The sequence below is a fragment of the Saccopteryx bilineata genome, chromosome 10 (genome assembly GCF_036850765.1).
Source record: "Saccopteryx bilineata isolate mSacBil1 chromosome 10, mSacBil1_pri_phased_curated, whole genome shotgun sequence".
Lineage (NCBI taxonomy): Eukaryota > Metazoa > Chordata > Mammalia > Chiroptera > Emballonuridae > Saccopteryx > Saccopteryx bilineata.
In genome coordinates this window covers 17756623-17774420 of record NC_089499.1, presented here as the reverse complement: position 1 = coordinate 17774420, position 17798 = coordinate 17756623, and the positions used below count along the sequence as shown (strand labels likewise).

Here is a 17798-nt window from a genome sequence, read left to right as displayed (position 1 = left end):
ACTGTCTGCCCTCTACTGCCATTACCCCAGCTCTACCCAGTCAACCATCTTACTGCTGTTCCAACCTACATCAACCTCGGACACTTTGCCTGGGGAACTTGCAGTTCAGAAAACCCACTACTTGTCCTACTTGTATCCATCTAAACTATTCTGTCACCTTCAAAGGATCCTACGGACCACGCCCATCTTCCACCATTTCTGCACCATGAAGACAGCTTAGGATACCTCGCAGGATTAGTAAAGATTTTGGCAATTTCTGACTGGTACACATCCTGCCTCCGAATGACTCTCCAAGTTAAAACTGATCTCTGCAGTGTGCTGTACACAATGCGAGATCGAAGGCCAGCTCTTACAGTCAACGAATATGAACCATGTCCCTAGTGACTATTAATTAATGGAAGACAATATTTGCCAGACCACAAAAACTCAAAATACCAAAGATTCTGTTCACAAAAACCACAGTCTCCTTAGACTGGTCAGCAATTAGGCACTAGTGTTTTCTACATAAAAGCACCTACTCAGTCATTTTAATTTTACCACTTACAAATTTGAACATCCTGGGTATTAGAATTACCGTGGATTTTATTTTATATATAACAATATATTTATGTTTTTAAAAAACTCATTTCTTAGAGAAAGAACTGAGTATTTATGGGTGGAATGAAATGCCTCAGGGTTGCTTTAAAGTGGTCATCAGTAAGTTAAAATGGGAAAGCTACTAATAACTGCTGAAGCCAGGTGATGAGTATACAAAGGGAGTCATTATTCTCTAACTTTTGTAGACATTTGAAATTTCAGTATTAGAATGTTTTTAACAGAGAATCTTAAAACAGTATACTTTTTCAATCACATCCTTTTAAATGGCAACTTTAGTTTAAGAGAAATCTACCTTATGAATATGGAAGTTTTGATTATTATTAATATCAGTGGTAATAGTAACATCTGAATAATGTTTTACATATCCAATTGCCTTTATAAAGTGTAGTCTGTAATGACGGATTTAGTAGAGTAACTCCAACTTAGGTGTATAATATATTTTTTAAGACATTACAAAAGTTTACAAATATGCTTTTAAGGAAACATACCCTACCTCAAGAATTCAATCTCATCCACAGCCCTCTAAATGACTAGCCTAGTGCATGTCTAGTAATGTAAAAAATCCAAACCTGAATGAAAGCAGATGTGCGTTTTGCAGGGTCCCACAGAAATTCAACCGCATTTAACTGGCTTGGATTTGTCCTTGTGTCAATTATTCCCACAGACATTGGAATATCTATATTTTAAAAAGAAGTTACATAGAAGCTCATCTACCGAGAAGAATTTCAAAGCTTACAACTTACTATAATTATGTTCTAGTGAAAATGTTATTCCTCCATGCTGAACTTTTTTCTTCAGTGTTCTCCGTGGTCAACCATTTCAACATTGAAACCTACCTAGTGAGTATCATACTGTCTCCCATCATGGTTTCTATTTCGTTTAAATCAGAATGTGATGGATAGTGCCAACAGAGAATTACATAAGTGATTTTGAACTCATCAAAGTCCTGGCTCAGGGTCTTTTCGCACTAAAAACTATAGCGGACCCTCGAACAACAGGAGTGTGAACTGCATGAGCGTACTTAGACAGATTTTTTTCAATAAATACTATAAATGTATTTTCCCTTCCTTATGATTCTGAAAATCAGATTTTCTTTTTTCTAGCTTACTTGACTAAGAATACAGTATATAATACACATTGCATACAAAATGTGTTGACTGTTTATATTATCTGTAAAGCCTCCAATCAACAGCAGGCTATTAGTAGTTAAGTTCTGGGGGAGTCTAGTTATGTGCAAGTTTTTGACTGCATGGGGGTCGGTGCCCCAAACCCCAGCTTTGTTCAAGGATCAACATTTGAAACTATAAAACAACTCATGGCACACAGGACCTGCTCACACCAAAACTCTCCCTACACAATTACACATGGTGCCAACATGGGAACAGCTAAAATGCCTTCGTATCTCACTCTATGGCCTTCTGTTGGCCTCTTGTACCTAAATCAAGAAGTCTGTCTCCTGGGCGATTCCACTTCCAACCTTCAAGTTGCTGATGCTCTGTATACTGCAGCCGTCTGTCATGGAATACAACTCGTATGATGCTCTAGGGAATAAGTGGGGGAAATGAGTACTTTTAAACTGTTCCAGCTAAAATGCAGAGTAGCATACAAAAACAAATTCTGCTTTAACAATTTGATAAGTTAACTGTTTTGCTCTTCTGTACGTGTATTATTGGTATACTTATTTGGTGCAAATAATTAGAATTCAAATATAAAAAGCCTGATAAAATGGTTGAGTATAACTTTTTTTTTCTTTTTTTTAGAGAGAAGAGGAGAGGAGTAGTGGGAAGCATCATCTCATAGTACATAGTTGCTTCTTGCATGTGTCTTGACCAGACAAGCTCAGGGTTTTGAACTGGCGACCTCAGCGTTCCAGGTCAACACTTTATCCACTGCGCCACCACAGGTCAGGCAGGTATACTTTTTGTTTAAAATTTGATATTATCCTGACCTGTGGTGGCAAGTGAATAAAGTGTCGACCTAGAATACTGACGTTGCTGGTTTGAAACCCAGGGCTTGCCTGGTCAAGGCACATATGGGAGTTGATGCTTCCTGCTCCTCCCCACCTTCTCCCCTTCTCTCTCCACTCTAAAATTAAGGTACATGTTCATAAGATTCATGAGCAAGAATAACATTCCTATGAAGAAAACAGTGGATGAACATAGCAATTACTAAAATGAAAAGATAGTATAAAATAGAGGAAACCCAGGCACAATGGTAAAACTGCTGATTTAAAATAATAGTTGTCTTTTTTTAATTTGTATTTCTTGATTTGAGAGAGAGGGAGGGAGGAAAAGCGGGAGGGAAGAGGATAAAGGTAAGGAAGGAGAGATTGATTTGTTCTACTTATTTATACATTAATTGATTTCCTATACATGCCCTGACTGGGGATCGAACCAACAACCTTGGCATATGAGGGCAACACTATAACCAACTGAGCTAGCCTGCAAAAGATTGAGTGTCTTTTTTTTTTTTTTTTTTTTTTTTTAAAGAGGCAGAGATAGACAGGGACAGACAGACAGGAACAGAGAGAGATGAGAAGCATCAATCATCAGTTTCTCGTTGTGCGTTGCGACTTCTTAGTTGTTCATTGATTGCTTTCTCACATGTGCCTTGACCGTGGGCCTTCAGCAGACCGAGTAACCCCTTGCTGGAGCCAGCGACCTTGGGTCCAAGCTGGCGAGCTCTTTGCTCAAGCCAGATGAGCCCGCGCGGGACCTCGGAGTCTCGAACCTGGGTACTTCCGCATCCCAGTCCGACGCTCTATCCACTGCGCCACCGCCTGGTCAGGCAAGATTGAGTGTCTTTTTAAAAAGACAATCAACTAGAGCCCGACCAGGCAGTGGTGCAATAGATAGAGCAGGGGTCGGGAACCTTTCTGGCTGAGAGAGCCATAAATGCTACATATTTTAAATGTAATTCCATGAGAGCCATACAACGACCCATGTACATTACGCATTATCCAATAGAAATTTGGTGTTGTCTGGAGGACAGCTGTGATTGGCTCCAGCCACCCACAATCATGAACATGAGCAGTAGGAAATGAATGGATTGTAATACATGAGAATGTTTTATATTTTTAACATTGTTATTTTTTTTATTAAAGATTTGTCTGCGAGCCAGATGCAGCCAACAAAAGAGCCACATCTGGCTCGCAAGCCATAGGTTCCCAACCCCTGGGATAGAGCGTTGGGCTGTGATGCAGAGGACCCAGGTTCGAAACCTCGAGGTCACTGGCTTGAGCATGGGATCATAGACATGATGACATGATCACTGGCTTGAGCATGGGGTCACTCACTCTGCTGTAGCCCCCAGTCAAGGCACATATGAGAAAGCAATCAAAGAACAACTAAGGTGCTGCCACAAAGAATTGATGCTTCTTCTCATCTCCCTCCCTCCCTGTCCTCTTCTCTGTCTCTGTCACCAAAAAAAAAAAAAAAAAAAAAAGACAGTCAACTAGGAGGAAGAGGAGAGATCTGCCTCCACCAAGAACCTACATGTAAAATGTACTTCAACTATTTTACCTAAAAGTGAGGTTTTCTGAGGTAAGCAAAGAAAAAGCCAGAAACAAAACAAAAATACAACAGAAGTTCCTAAGGAAAGGCTTTAAAGTCAACTCCATAAACTCTAGGCCAAGTCTCTGTTCTCTACCTGTCATCCCCCTCCTTCCCCTCCCACAGGTCTGGGGAACCAGCTACTATTTCATTCCAGGGATAGGATTAAACAGGTCATTGAAATTTTCACACTTCTGTTCCCAGACACAGGCTCCTGAGCAAGCAGCAGCTATTTGCCATTAGAGTCCAGTCTCACTGAGAACCACACTGATGACTTTCTAAGATGGTGAATCTAATCAATGTTTGCTACAGGTCAGAATGACAATGGGGGGCTGGGGAGAGATAAAAAAAAAATGAGACCATCTAACTCACCCTCTAGGGAAATGACCATACCCACTGACTGAGCACAGACATGACAGACTCAAAGAGCAGACGGCAAATGTGAAAATGAGCAATAACCTCTCCTTCTAATCCAGGTGTGTTTGGGGCGCATTCCAGGTTGGCAAGACAATGATCCAGTGGAGACCAGACCCCTTACCTTCTCCCTGAAGCTCTCACAGGGTCTTCCTGCCCCGGAGTGGGAGGAGCACTAAAATATCCCAAAGACTCTCGGGCCTAAAGGTGCTGAGCAGCTGGCTTATCCAGACACCCCCACTTTGCTAGTATTAGCACAGTCTCCACTCCCCCTACCAAGGCTGCCTTTTACATGCTCGCCCTCCAAACTGGCAGACCCATACAGAGGACCCAGCAGCACCGGGGAGCCACGTGCCTCTGTGGAGAGGGGAGGATCAAGAGAACTCATGCCTACATCTCTTTTGCTAACACTTGACCACACTGAAGTTCTGACTTTTCCTAATTAAGCTTTTTCCATAATGCTTGCCCTATAATGCTACGGGAATTTATAACAAACCATGGACAGGTAGAGGGTAGAAGGACTCACCCTGCGTGACAATGGAGGTGGTACGGACAGTTCTGAACCTATATCCTAAAAGCAACGCAGTTGGCTGGCCAATGCCTACACCTTCTATCCTTGAAATGACTACTTCATTCAGATACCTCAATAGGGAGGGTGTACAGAGATTTCAAATTTTACTTAGAGAAGTTTTAAGAGGTAAAATAAACGGCCTTTTTTATAAGGAGGGAAGACAGTGAGGCAGACTCCCCACATGTTCCCTGACTGGAATCCACCTGCCAGCCCCATCTGGGCCAACTCTCTAGTACCGAGCTGCTTTTAGCACCCGAGGCTGAGGTGCATGGACATCCCCTGTCGTTTCAGGTATAGGAGGTGTAGGCATTGGACAAAGGTATGCTCAGCACCTGGGGCCATGCCTGAACCAGCTGAGCCAAGGCTGTGGGATGAGAAGAGGGAGCAAAGGGGGAGACAGAAGGAGAGAGAAGCAGATGGTTGCTTCTCTTGTGTGCCCTGACTGGGAATCGAACCTGGGACATCCATATGCCAGGCTGAAGCTCTATCCACTGAACCACTGGCCAGGGCCAGGACTTTTAAAAAGTTTCATTTTAACAGTTATATTTTTTCTCCCATTATCCTTTACTTTTAAAGAGAAACTTAAGTTTTTGTAGTGCTGGCAGGTCTTTGCCCACATAACTGCAAGTAATTTTTCTATGGTACTTTTCCAAAGGACTTTCACATTACCTCAAAAAGAAGCTTTAGAATAACCATTACTTCTTAAAGTGAAATTAAATAATTTTTTAATAAAAACTCTTGCAGCAAAACTGCTTTTTAAAAAAACACGGCAGTATCTATTAGGAATGTAATGGATCTACCTTACCTTTACTAATTTTCCAGTGATCTCAGGCATTTCTCCCATTTTTCGATTATCTAGCATCCGAATTTCATAAGACTGACCTATGTAAAGAAATTGTGCATCAAAATAATCCATATAAAGAACGTCACTGTTTAAAATAAAAAAGTAATTATCTCTCAAAACATATAATTACCTAATGTTAATTTGCTAGAAAGGTTTACCTTTCTCTTTGCAAACCATATAATCCTTTTCGTCTTACACTATCACAGAAGACTGAAGTTTCTGTCAATTTATTTTCACTTCTCACATTAAATTTACATTATACATACATCCATTATCTGAGACCAATTTTTATAACAGCTTTATTGATATAATTGACATACTATAAAATTCACCCTTTTAAAGTATGCAAGTGGCTTTTGGTATTATCGAGAGCTGTACAGCCACCACTGTTACCAATTCTAGAACATTTTCGTCACCCTAAAAAGATGCAATCAGCACTCACTACTTTCCACTCCCATCTCCGAGCCCCCTGCAACCACTAATCAATCTACTTTCTGTCTCTGAATTTGCCCACTTTGGACACTTGATATAAATGGAATCACATAACAGGTGGTTTTTGACTGGCTTCTTTCACTAACCATAATGTTCTCATGGTTCATGCATAGTGTAGTATGTATTATTATTTCATCCCTTTTTATTTCAATTATTACTCATTGCATAAGTATACCACATTTTGTTCATCCATTCATCAGTTGATGAACATGTGTGTTGTTTCCACTTTTTGGCTATTATGAATAATGTCACTATGAACGTATGTGTAAAGGTTTCTGTGTGAGCCAAGGCCAAAAAATTTATTTTTTATTCTTTATTTTTAATTTTTTTGGTGACAGAGAGAGAGAGGAACAGACAGACAGTAAGGGAGAGAAATGAGAAGCATCAACTCTTTGTTGTGGCACCTCAGTTGTTCATTGACTATTCTCCCATATGTACCCTGACCAGGGGACCACAGCAGACCGAGTGACCCCTTGCTCAAGCCAGCAACCCTGGGCTCAAGCTAATGAGCCCTGCTCAAACCAGATGAGCCTGCACTCAAGCTGGCAAGCTCGGGGTCTCAAACCTGGGTCCTCTGCATCCCAGTCCAATGCTCTATCCACTGCGCCATGGCCTGGTCAGGTGCCAAGTCAAATTTTAATCCTAGAGCCTTCACACCCTTGTGTCCAATAAACCCAACTCATATTTTCTCACTGCTCAATTAGTATCCGTAAGAAAACACAAATGGATATTCACACACCAATCTATATTATTAGGAAAATAAGCGGCTATCAAAAGTTTAGTGTACTTTCAAATCCACAAAAATTATTTCTGAATCATGTTATTAAATAATAAAAATAACAATATAATTGCCATGTAGAAAATCAGTAGGAATTAAAGAGTGCTATTAGTACCATATGAAGTTGAGGCTCTTTATCATATAACTACAGTATATATTGTCCACACCCCAATAGAGCTTATAAAAAGGAAAGGGTACTAGATCATAGGATCAAAACAGAACAGTTATCAAAATATAATGAAATCACTCCAAGGCTGGGGAAGAAAACAACTATATCTACTATGGTCCTAAGGAATAGTCCTTAAATTCATTCAACAGATTGTGAGAGATTAACAAAAAACACTTTTATGGCAAGAGACAATTTTTAAAAGTTAAATATGCAGCATATTTAACAATGGATCTGAACTCAGAACAATAAGAAATAATTTTGAAAATAAAGCATACAAACAGACATCTTTGAAAAATACACCACCATTTGTCTATACCCTGAACACGCCTGATCTCGTCTGATCTTAGAAGCTAATAAGCAGGGTCGGACCTGGTTAGTACTTGGATGAGAAAAATGCATCATTATACATTTAAAATTACACTCAATCTCACAAGGACTCAGGGAATAAAAATTTAAATGTTTGTGCTAATTATCAGATAAAAAATGTTTAATTAAAAATCAAGTAGGCAAAAATGGAAGAGAAATAAGCATGTAAAATATGGGGAGAATATTAACTAATAAAAAAATTCAGTCTTCCTGAAAGGCAATCTGGCTGCATCAGTTAAGTTAAATATTAATTATATCCTTCAACTCAGGGATTCTGATAGACAAACAAAAAAATGCAAAAAAGAGAATGTTTGCAACTCACAGTACACACAAAGGGATAATTAATCTCCCTAATATAAAGAAATCTACAAAATTGCTAATAAACGTCCAACATCCATCAGAGAAAAAAATGAGAAAATGACATGAACATACATAACAAAAGGAAATGGCAACAGTTTTTAAACGTATTAGAAGACTTTCGTTCTCTATCAGAGAAACTGCAAATTAAAACCACACTGAAAATTTTCACCTGTCTGGTTAACCTGAATTTCTAGTTTGAGCTGACAAGGCTAAAGGGAAAGAGTCGCACTCATGGAATGACAACAAAAATGGAAATGGAAGAAGCGGGCACTCTCTGAAGGTATTTTGAAGTTAGAGTGTGAGCAAGCCTTCTCTTGTGTATCAGATATAAAGTGGGAGAGAAGAGTTGAGGACGACTCCAGATTTTTACCCAAGGAACTTCTTGACCCAGGGAAGAGCACAAAAAGTTGATTTACGGGAGAAAATCAAGAGTGCAATTGAAGACATTAAGTCTGAGGTAGTTTGGGGGCATCAAGCTGAGTCACAGACATGGAGCTAAGGGGAAGGGATCGGGTTGGAGATATTAATAGGGGACTTCTCAGAATATAGTTGTTAGGTAAAGCTGTTTAAAGACAAGATCATGTAAGGGGTGAGCAGAGAAAAAGAGAAGAATGCAAAGACACTGCTCAAAGATAAAGAGAGTAACTTAAAGCAGCCAGTTTGATGGCAGGTATATAATTTACACAGTGATCTGGAAACCCTTTCATTTGACTGCCAAGAAGGGAGAGAAAACTTGTCTTACCAGGGTAATCTTGTGATCTTCAAAACTCAAAATATCAAATTAAGGAAGAAACCCTGATGGCCCTATCTCCTTTTATATTATTTTCCCTAGACAACCTAACAAGGATACTTCTGTGCTCAATAAAGTTTGATTGTGGAAACAGATGGTTTCCACAAATATTGATACATGTTATGATTTGTTGCTCCTGTATTAAAACAATGCAGAATTTTATTCTAAAATCAAAAGGTTAAGGGGGAAAAAAGCCCTGTAACTCTTATGCTCCACTTGATTTTCCTACTGGAAACTATTTATGTCTTCAACTCATTTAGAAATCCCTCTCCACCAACAATTTTCTTCAATAGTATTGGTTTAATTTCCTCTTTTAGTTGACCCCCTTCCATAAATCTTTTAGTAACATAGCCTTCTGAAATATCCATCTAGTTCTAACTGGAGTGTAAAGAAGGTTTTACTATTAATGAAGTTCAAAGTTAACAGCAATATTCTATTAAATTATACAACTTGTTTTAGTGTATAGTATACTAGTTGCTAGTCCTGTTTTTAGCTTTAGCTTCTGAATTTACCTTTCATGTTTTGATTTTTCACTACATATTTTGGTTTAGAAATACAAAAGCACTGACAGAGTTGAAAAATACAACTGTTGTGAGTTCACATCCCTGACCACCTTTGTAGAATAAGTCTAACTTCCTCAGATAAAATTCTGAGCAACATGGAAATCAAGATGTGACAACCCTACCTTGGTTAAATTCAAAGCATTATTTTTAAGGTCCTAAAATAGAGCTTTAAAATAAGAACCAGAGCTAACCTCAAGGAAATCTACGACGGTGTAAAATGAAATTAACAAAAAAGACAGTCACACACCTCATAAGGATGTCTCAGTCAACTAAAAACTGCATATACAAAGGTGGTCCTGTAAAATTATACTCAAACTGAATTCTTACCACCTAGTGACATCCTAGCCATCCTCAAATCCTAGCACAGTGCATTACAATAATGCTACAGGCCTTCACATTCACTTACTACTCACTGACTCACCAAGAACAACTTTGCCAGTCCTGTAAGATCTATTCTAGGTAAGGGCTCTATACCATTTATCTTTCATACCATATTTTTACTGAACGTGTTTTACATATAGATACACATATATTTACCATTGTACTACAACTGCCTAACACCATTCAGCACAGTTAACGTGCTGTACAGTTTTGTAGCCTAGGAGCAGTAGGCTTATACAGGGGGACCTCAGGTTACACCAGTCCCAACATGTGACTTTTCGAGTTTTCGATGCTCACTCCTATAAGAACATAAAAAAAACCTGAGACCTGAGTGTTTTAGCTCACGCTATTATCATCATATTTATGGATTACATGGGCGAACTAGTTTGGAAGAGAAGAAGTCATCAATTTTCCAGACTAGCCTGGAACAATTCTTTAAGAAGGTAGAGAGGGCCTGACCTGTGTTGGCACAGTGGATAAAGCATTGACTGGGAATGATGAGATCGCTGGTTTGAAACCCTAGGCTTGCCTGGTCAAAGCACATATGGGAGTTGATGCTTCCTGCTCCTCCCTACTCTCTCCCCCCTCTCTAAAATTAAAAAAAAAAAAAAAAAAAAAAAGATAGAGAAGTTTGTAACAGATCTGTACCCTCTGCAGACATCAGCAGCTTCCTGAGATGAAACACCAATAGTACAGGTGGAATCATCCCCAGCTTCTCCTGCATGCTCCTTAGGCAATCCTGATTCACCTGACCCAGTATCTCCAGCACCTTCTGCAGGTTCTCCTGCCTCTCCAGCTTCCTCCTCCCAATAGGTCACTCTCTCCCATGTAGCAATTCCCCTTCCAGTGTACAAGCCAACCACAGGGATAAAGGTAAGAACTTTTTTTACACTCATTTTTTTCTGTTACTACAGTATAATATGTTTGTCCTTTTCCCTTTTTTGTGGCTTATTTGGGTTTTTATGTTCTAGATTATGATTTTACAACTGTGTTAGGATAGCTAAGTGACTTAGGCTATGGCGTGTTTCAACTTACACTAAAATTCAGGTTACGTCACTGTTATAGGAACGGAACTATATTGTTTTTTTTTGTTTTTTTTGTTTTTGTATTTTTCTGAAGCTGGAAACGGGGAGAGACAGTCAGACAGACTCCCGCATGCGCCCGACCGGGATCCACCCGGCACGCCCACCAGGGGCGATGCTCTGCCCCTCCGGGGGCGTCACTCTGCAGCGACCAGAGCCACTCTAGCGCCTAGGGCAGAGGCCAAGGAGCCATCCCCAGCGCCCGGGCCATCTTTGCTCCAATGGAGCCTTGGCTGCGGGAGGGGAAGAGAGAGACAGAGAGGAAGGAGGGGGTGGGGGTGGAGAAGCAAATGGGCGCTTCTCCTATGTGCCCTGGCCAGGAATCAAACCCGGGACTTCTGCACGTCAGGCCAACGCTCTACCGCTGAGCCAACCGGCCAGGGCCAAGAACGGAACTATATTGTAACCGGAGGACTCCCTATATAGGCTAGGTATATAATATAGTAGGCTATATAATCTAGGTTTGTGTGAGTATATGCCCAAGAAATCGCCTAATGAGGCATTTCTCAGAACATATCTGTCATTGACACGATTGTATTTTATTTTTTGAAGCTTCTATCATTTTACAGTATTTTAAGTCCAATAGACGTGTTTCCTAGGGCCTAAAACCTGCCTGCAAAGTAATTATTAGAGGATTCTCCAAGTAGAATCTGGCCTCCAAATGAACAAGCATTTCTGACTGAATAGTAGCAATGAACCGAAATGAAAGGGTTTAAGATCAGAAGTCTCACTAATACCATATGGTGTGAAAGCACCCAGACCCGGCTAGAGCTGTAGAACAGGGGCAGCCTATTCCAGCCCTATCCCTGCTCAAAGGCAAAGCCAGCCAGCTGTGCTCACTCCAGCCTCTCATGGGTCCATGTTCGGACTACAGTTCTTACTTCACACAGTCAGACTTAAATCTTCTTGTTACCTAAGAGCAGATAGCTGCTTAGGCATAACCAGAAAAACACAAAGTTTTTAAACTCTGTGTTTCTATTGCTCAAAATAATACAAAAACTGACACTTGAAGGCATCTATAATACAACCTGGAAAACTTGTTCCAATTTCTGACTAAGTTAGACTATACATTATTCATTATTTTTCTTTACAGTGTTATACCATGGTAACTATTGTTCTGTAACAGCTGCCCAAAAGGCAGAAGGTAAGCAATGAACTTTAAGGGGAAACTACCAGAAGTGACCAAGTGATGGCCAAGGAATGGTACATAGCACCTGCTATGTGCCAATCCTCCTCTGTTGAACTCCATCTATAAAAGGTGGTGAGGGAGGCCCTGGCTGGTTGGCTCAGTAGTAGAGCATTACTGGCACGGCGTGTGGAAGTCCAGGCTTTGATTCCTGGTCTGGGCACACAGGAGAAGCAGGCATGTGCTTCTCCACGCTTCCCCTCTCTTTCCTTTCTCTCTATCTCTCTTCCCCTTCCGCAGCCAAGGTTCTGTTGAAGCAAAGTTGGCCCAGGCACTGAGGATGGCTCCATGGCTGCCACCTCAGATGCTAGAATGGCTCCAGTTGCAGCGGAGCAACGCCACAGATGGGCAGAGCATTACCTCTTGGTGGGCATGCCGGGTAGGATCCTGGTCAGGTGCATGTGGGAGTCTGTCTGACTGCCTCCCTGCTTCCAACTTTGGAAAAATACACACACACACACACACACACACACACACACACACACAGTGAGGCAAAGCTCACGTACTTGCCTGAATATTCAAAATAAAAACATCAGCTCGATCCCCAGTTTAGCAGCATCAGTATTACCTGGAAAGTTAGCAGAAATGCCAATTCCCCACTCCAGAAATACCAATCAGAAACTATAGGGCCCAGCAATCATGTTTTGACAAGCCTTCTAGGTAATAACACCAATGCATGCTGAATGAGGCTAGAGAAGCTACACATATCCAGTCATTACTTTTTCCAACATAAGGTGTTCAGAACATTCTCCTGGGAATAACAACACTCAGAAAAGCTCTGAGTAAAATGGTAAGAACCATCATTTCTCAGAAGCTGAACAAATACAGTAGGATATGTTATCATAAACTCTTCTAAAGAGAAAATGGCCTGATTTGAATGACTGATTATATATTTGCATTATTTTGCATAAGATTTATTTAATACAGTGTTATATGAGACACTGTAAAGCATTACAGGTAATAAGATTTCAAAAGTGCTTTTTATTTCAAATAATTTATCTATTGTTAATTAAGAACTAAGTCAAACTAAAGCTATTTAAAGTAAACTGGATGATGATTCCTTTACAAGCAACCGAACTTCATTCAAGTTTGACAGGACTGCAAATCTTGCAAAGGTTGAGGACCGCTCTCACTCCATTACATGTATGTGCTCCACAAATACAGTTATGTTCACATATATTCATTACATGTATGTACAGTCCATATATTTGAATATACATATATGCACACATTTTATACACACAAGCCAAGGGCTCAGGGTTCATCAGATGCCCCTTACAAGACGCAACTCTGACAGGGCCTTCAGAGATAAGCTAGGAGGCGGCAGTACAGTGGGTGCAGTGTCTGTCTAAAATCTTAGAGTAAATGATGACCACCCTATGAAACTACACGGATGCACATAGCAATGTTTCATCCTGCACTACTGTGAAGAGCATCCACCTGCTTAGTACACATTTGCCTTGGTTGAAACGTTAGTTTCCTACTGCTGCTGTAACAAATTCCAACAAACTTAGTGGCTTCAAACTACAGGGGGTCCTCGGGTTACGACACAGTTCCATTCCTACAATAGTGACGTAACCCAAATTTTGGTGTAAGTTGAAACACACCCTAGCCTAAGTCACTTACCTAGCCTAAACAGTTGTAAAATCATAGTCTAGAACATAAAAACACAACTAAGCCACAGAAAAAGTCCAACTCCCTCCCTCATATGCTGTGTTACTGCATATTCTTCTGCCACACGCAACCAAGCTAGTTTGCCCACATAGTCTGGAAGTACGACACTGATGGGGCAGCATAAGCCAAAACACTCTCGTGTCAAAAAATATTTTCTTAATTACGTGGGAGGTGGGGAGGCAGAGAGACAGACTCTTGCTAGTGCACCAACCAGGATCCACCAGCAAACCCTCTATGGGGCAATGTTCTGCCCATCTGGGGCTTGCTCTGTTGCTTGGCAACTGAGCTATTTTAGTGCCTAATGAGAGCCCATGGAGCCATCCTTAGCGGGCCAATTTGCTTGAGCCATTTTCAAGCCACGGCTGCAAGAGAGAGGGGGAGAGAGCGAGAGTGAGAGAGAAAAAGAGGAGAGGAGAGGAGAGCAAGAGCGAGAGGAGAGGAGAGCGAGAGAAGAGAGGAGAGCAAGAGCGAGAGGAGAGAATGGAAGAAGAGATGGGTGCTTCTCCTGTGTGCCCTGACCGGGAATTGAACCCAGAACATCCACATGCTGGGCTGATGCTCTACCACTGAGCCAACCGGCCAGGGCCACCTTTTTCTACTTCTTGATACAGCCTATGACTGTTGATTCATGATGCCTTCTTCCATCTTTAAATACAGATGCACAAAGCATTTCAAATCTGACTCCTCTTTCACTTTTAAGGACCCTTGTGATTTCAGTGTACTCATCTTATCCAGAATATCCAGAATAATCTATCTCAATATCCTTAACTTAGAGCCTGACCTGTGGTGGTGCAGTGGATCAAGCGTCGACCTGGAACGCTGAGGTCACCGGTTCAAAACCCTGGGCTTGCCCAGTCAAGGCACATGTGGGAGTTGACGCTTCCTGCTCCTCCCCCCTTTCTCTCTCTCTCTCTTCTCTAAAATGAATAAATAAAAATAATTTTTAAAATATCCTTAACTTAATCACATCTGCCAAGTCCCTTTTGCTATATAAGGTAAAATGTTTGCAGGTTCCGGGGACTAGGATGTGGGCATCTTTGGGGAACCATTATTCTGCCTACCAGTTGCTAAGCAGTGTAAACATGCTATTTCTATAGTTCAAAACTCTGACTGTTACAGATTTATTTAAAAGATTATAATCATTATTTTCCAACAAACCTGGCAAACTTCCTGAGTCATTACATAGGTATCTAACCCCAAGGTTGCTTATTTACCATTTGTAAAAACTGCTCATTGAGGCCCTGGCCGGTTGGCTCAGCGGTAGAGCGTAGACCTGGCAAGCGGGGGACCTGGGTTCGATTCCCGGCCAAGGCACATAGGAGAAGCGCCCATTTGCTTCTCCACCACCCCCCCTCCTTCCTCTCTGTCTCTCTCTTCCCCTCCTGCAGCCAAGGCTCCATTGGAGCAAAAGATGGCCCGGGCACTGGGGATGGCTCCTTGGCCTCTGCCCCAGGCGCTAGAGTGGCTCTGGTTGCCGCAGAGCGATGCCCTGGAGGGGCAGAGCGTCGCCCCTGGTGGGCGTGCCAGGTGGATCCCGGTCGGGCGCATGCGGGAGTCTGTCTGACTATCTCTCCCCGTTTCCAGCTTCAGAAAAATACAAAAAAAAAAAAAATACTGCTCATTGAAACTAATAAGCAACCAATGTCTAAATACTTGGTCTTCCAGTACAATCAGGAATCATTAAAGACTAGTTATTAATAACAGTAACAGCAATAAAGGCTCATATTATGCTAACTTGCTTATAAATGCTTTACATAGATTCCTCACTTTAATTCTCAACTATTTTATGTGAGGGTATTAAGAAACCTGCCCAGATTAGCAAATGGTGGAATGGGATTTAAACATAGGCAGAAGGACTCTAGAGACTGCTGATAAATACTCCTCACTATAACTAGCTGAAATAATGAAAAGAAACAAAGTTTCTAAATAATGTACATAAGGACATGCAATATGTAGTAGAAGTGCATATATCCTGGGCATTCTTTGGCAAGTATGTATGACAGCTTCTACCAGGTATCACCTTAGAGATGGAAATTCTCTTTTAAACTTCATCCTTTAGTGACAAAACCATTACATTTACCACAAGCACATTTAAGCATGTAATTCACTCATTACAGGGACAGATATGCTTATTGGAATAAATTCAATGAAACTATTCAATATCTTCATTATACAAAGACTCTCATGAGAAATGATTAGAAAAAAAAGGTTCTCATTTGTGGCTACCTGAAATGAGCCAATCAGATAACAGGGAGACAGGGGAAGACTTTCAAAAATATATCCTGTCATACCTTTTCAATTCTGAACCATGAATATAAATCATTTATTTAAAATGCTACACTTAACTAAAACTTAGAAAACACTGGAAATATTCTAGTAAAGAGACTAGTTAATAAAATAAAATTTGGAATCAGAAAACTATGGGTTTAAATCTTTATAAAAAGCATATTCAATCATCTAAATAGATAACTGTAAAAAAAATTACTCCTAAAGTTTTAGTATCATCATAAAGTAGGAATAATTATGCTTTTGTTAATAGTCACTGTTATTTTCAAGTATAGTCATGTGTTACTTAATGACAGGGATAAGTTCTGAAAAATGCAGTTAGGTGATTCTGTCCAGCAAAGATCAAAGTGTACTACACAAACTTAAATGTATAGTCCACTACACATCTAGGCTACAAACCTGTAAGCATTCTACTGTACTTAATACTACAGGCAATTGTAACACAGTGATATCTGTGTACCTAAAAATATCTAAACAAAGAAAAGGCACAGTAAAATTATGGTATAAAAAATAAAAAATGGTACCTACACTGGGCACTTACCATGAATTGAAATGGAGCTTGCAGGACTGAAAGTTGCTCTGAGTCAATGAGAGAGTGGTGAGTGAATGTGAAGGCCTAGGACATTACTATACAATACTGTATACTTTAAAAACACTGTATTTGGGGGAGGGGAGTAAAGAGAGACAAATATACGATGGAAAATGATGTGACTTTGGGTGTTGGGCACACAATGCAATCAATCAACAGTTCAAATGCTATAGAGAAGTTTACCACAAACTTGTATATTCTTATCGATCAATGTCACCCCATTAAATTTAATTTATAAATTAAAAACAAATTTTTCACAAAAAACACGTACTTACGCTAAATTAAAATTTTCTTCAATAACAAATTAACCTTAGCTTACTATAACTTTTATACTTCATTTTAACTTAACTTTTGTAAAACACACATTACAAAGCTGTACAAAAATAATTTGTATCTTTATAAGATTTTTTCTAACTTTACTTTTTTTATTTTTTGCCTTTTTTCTAAACTTAAAAGTTTTCTGACTTTTTAAACTTTCTGTTAACAAAGACACTAAGGAAGCATTTGAGATCTTATTCCCAGGAATATGTCATTAGTTTGACTCAAATAAACTTTCATAAAAACTGTCCACAGGCCCTGGCCGGTTGGTTCAGTGGTAGAGCATCAGCCTGGTGTGCAGGAGTCCGGGGTTCGATTCCCGGCCAGGGCACACAAGAGAAGCGCCCATCTGCTTCTCTACCCCTCCCCCTCTCCTTCCTCTGTCTCTCTCTTCCACTCCCGCAGCCAAGGCTCCACTGGAGCAAAGTTTGCCTGGGTGCTAGAATGGCTCTGATTGCGGCAGAGCAACGCCCCAAGATGGGCAGAGCATCGCCCCCTGGTGGGCATGCTGGGTGGATCCTGGTCAGGTGCATGCGGGAGTCTGTCTGACTGCCTCCCCATTTCCAGCTTCGGAAAAATACAAAACAAACAAAAAAAAGGAAAAAAAAAACTGCCCACAGGTTTGGACATTCTTACATAGACATTTAACTTGGCGTGTGTGCCAGGATTCCAAGAAGCCACCCAGGACTACACTGCAGACCTGCACCTGGTGCTCGGCACAAGGACACATTGTGCCTCATCAGCTCCTGCTTCACACTGCGTGAACTTAGGTGAGTTTCTCTCAAAA

At 40.6% G+C, this 17798-nt stretch overlaps 1 protein-coding gene across 3 annotated transcripts in view; it reads right to left on the bottom strand.

Moving 5' to 3' along the window:
• UBP1 (upstream binding protein 1) overlaps positions 1 to 17798 on the bottom strand; it is a 59015-nt gene that overhangs the window by 19604 nt on the left and 21613 nt on the right. For 2 of the 3 annotated variants that reach the window (XM_066246104.1, XM_066246105.1), the window contains 3 exons: positions 5939 to 6015; positions 2033 to 2138; positions 1167 to 1273 (listed from right to left, as the gene is read on the bottom strand). In XM_066246104.1, the coding sequence (XP_066102201.1) occupies positions 1167 to 1273; positions 2033 to 2138; positions 5939 to 6015 (290 nt within the window). Of the gene's footprint in view, positions 1 to 1166; positions 1274 to 2032; positions 2139 to 5938; positions 6016 to 14599; positions 14736 to 17798 lie in introns of all 3 variants that reach the window. The other variant, XM_066246106.1, reaches the window with a different exon arrangement.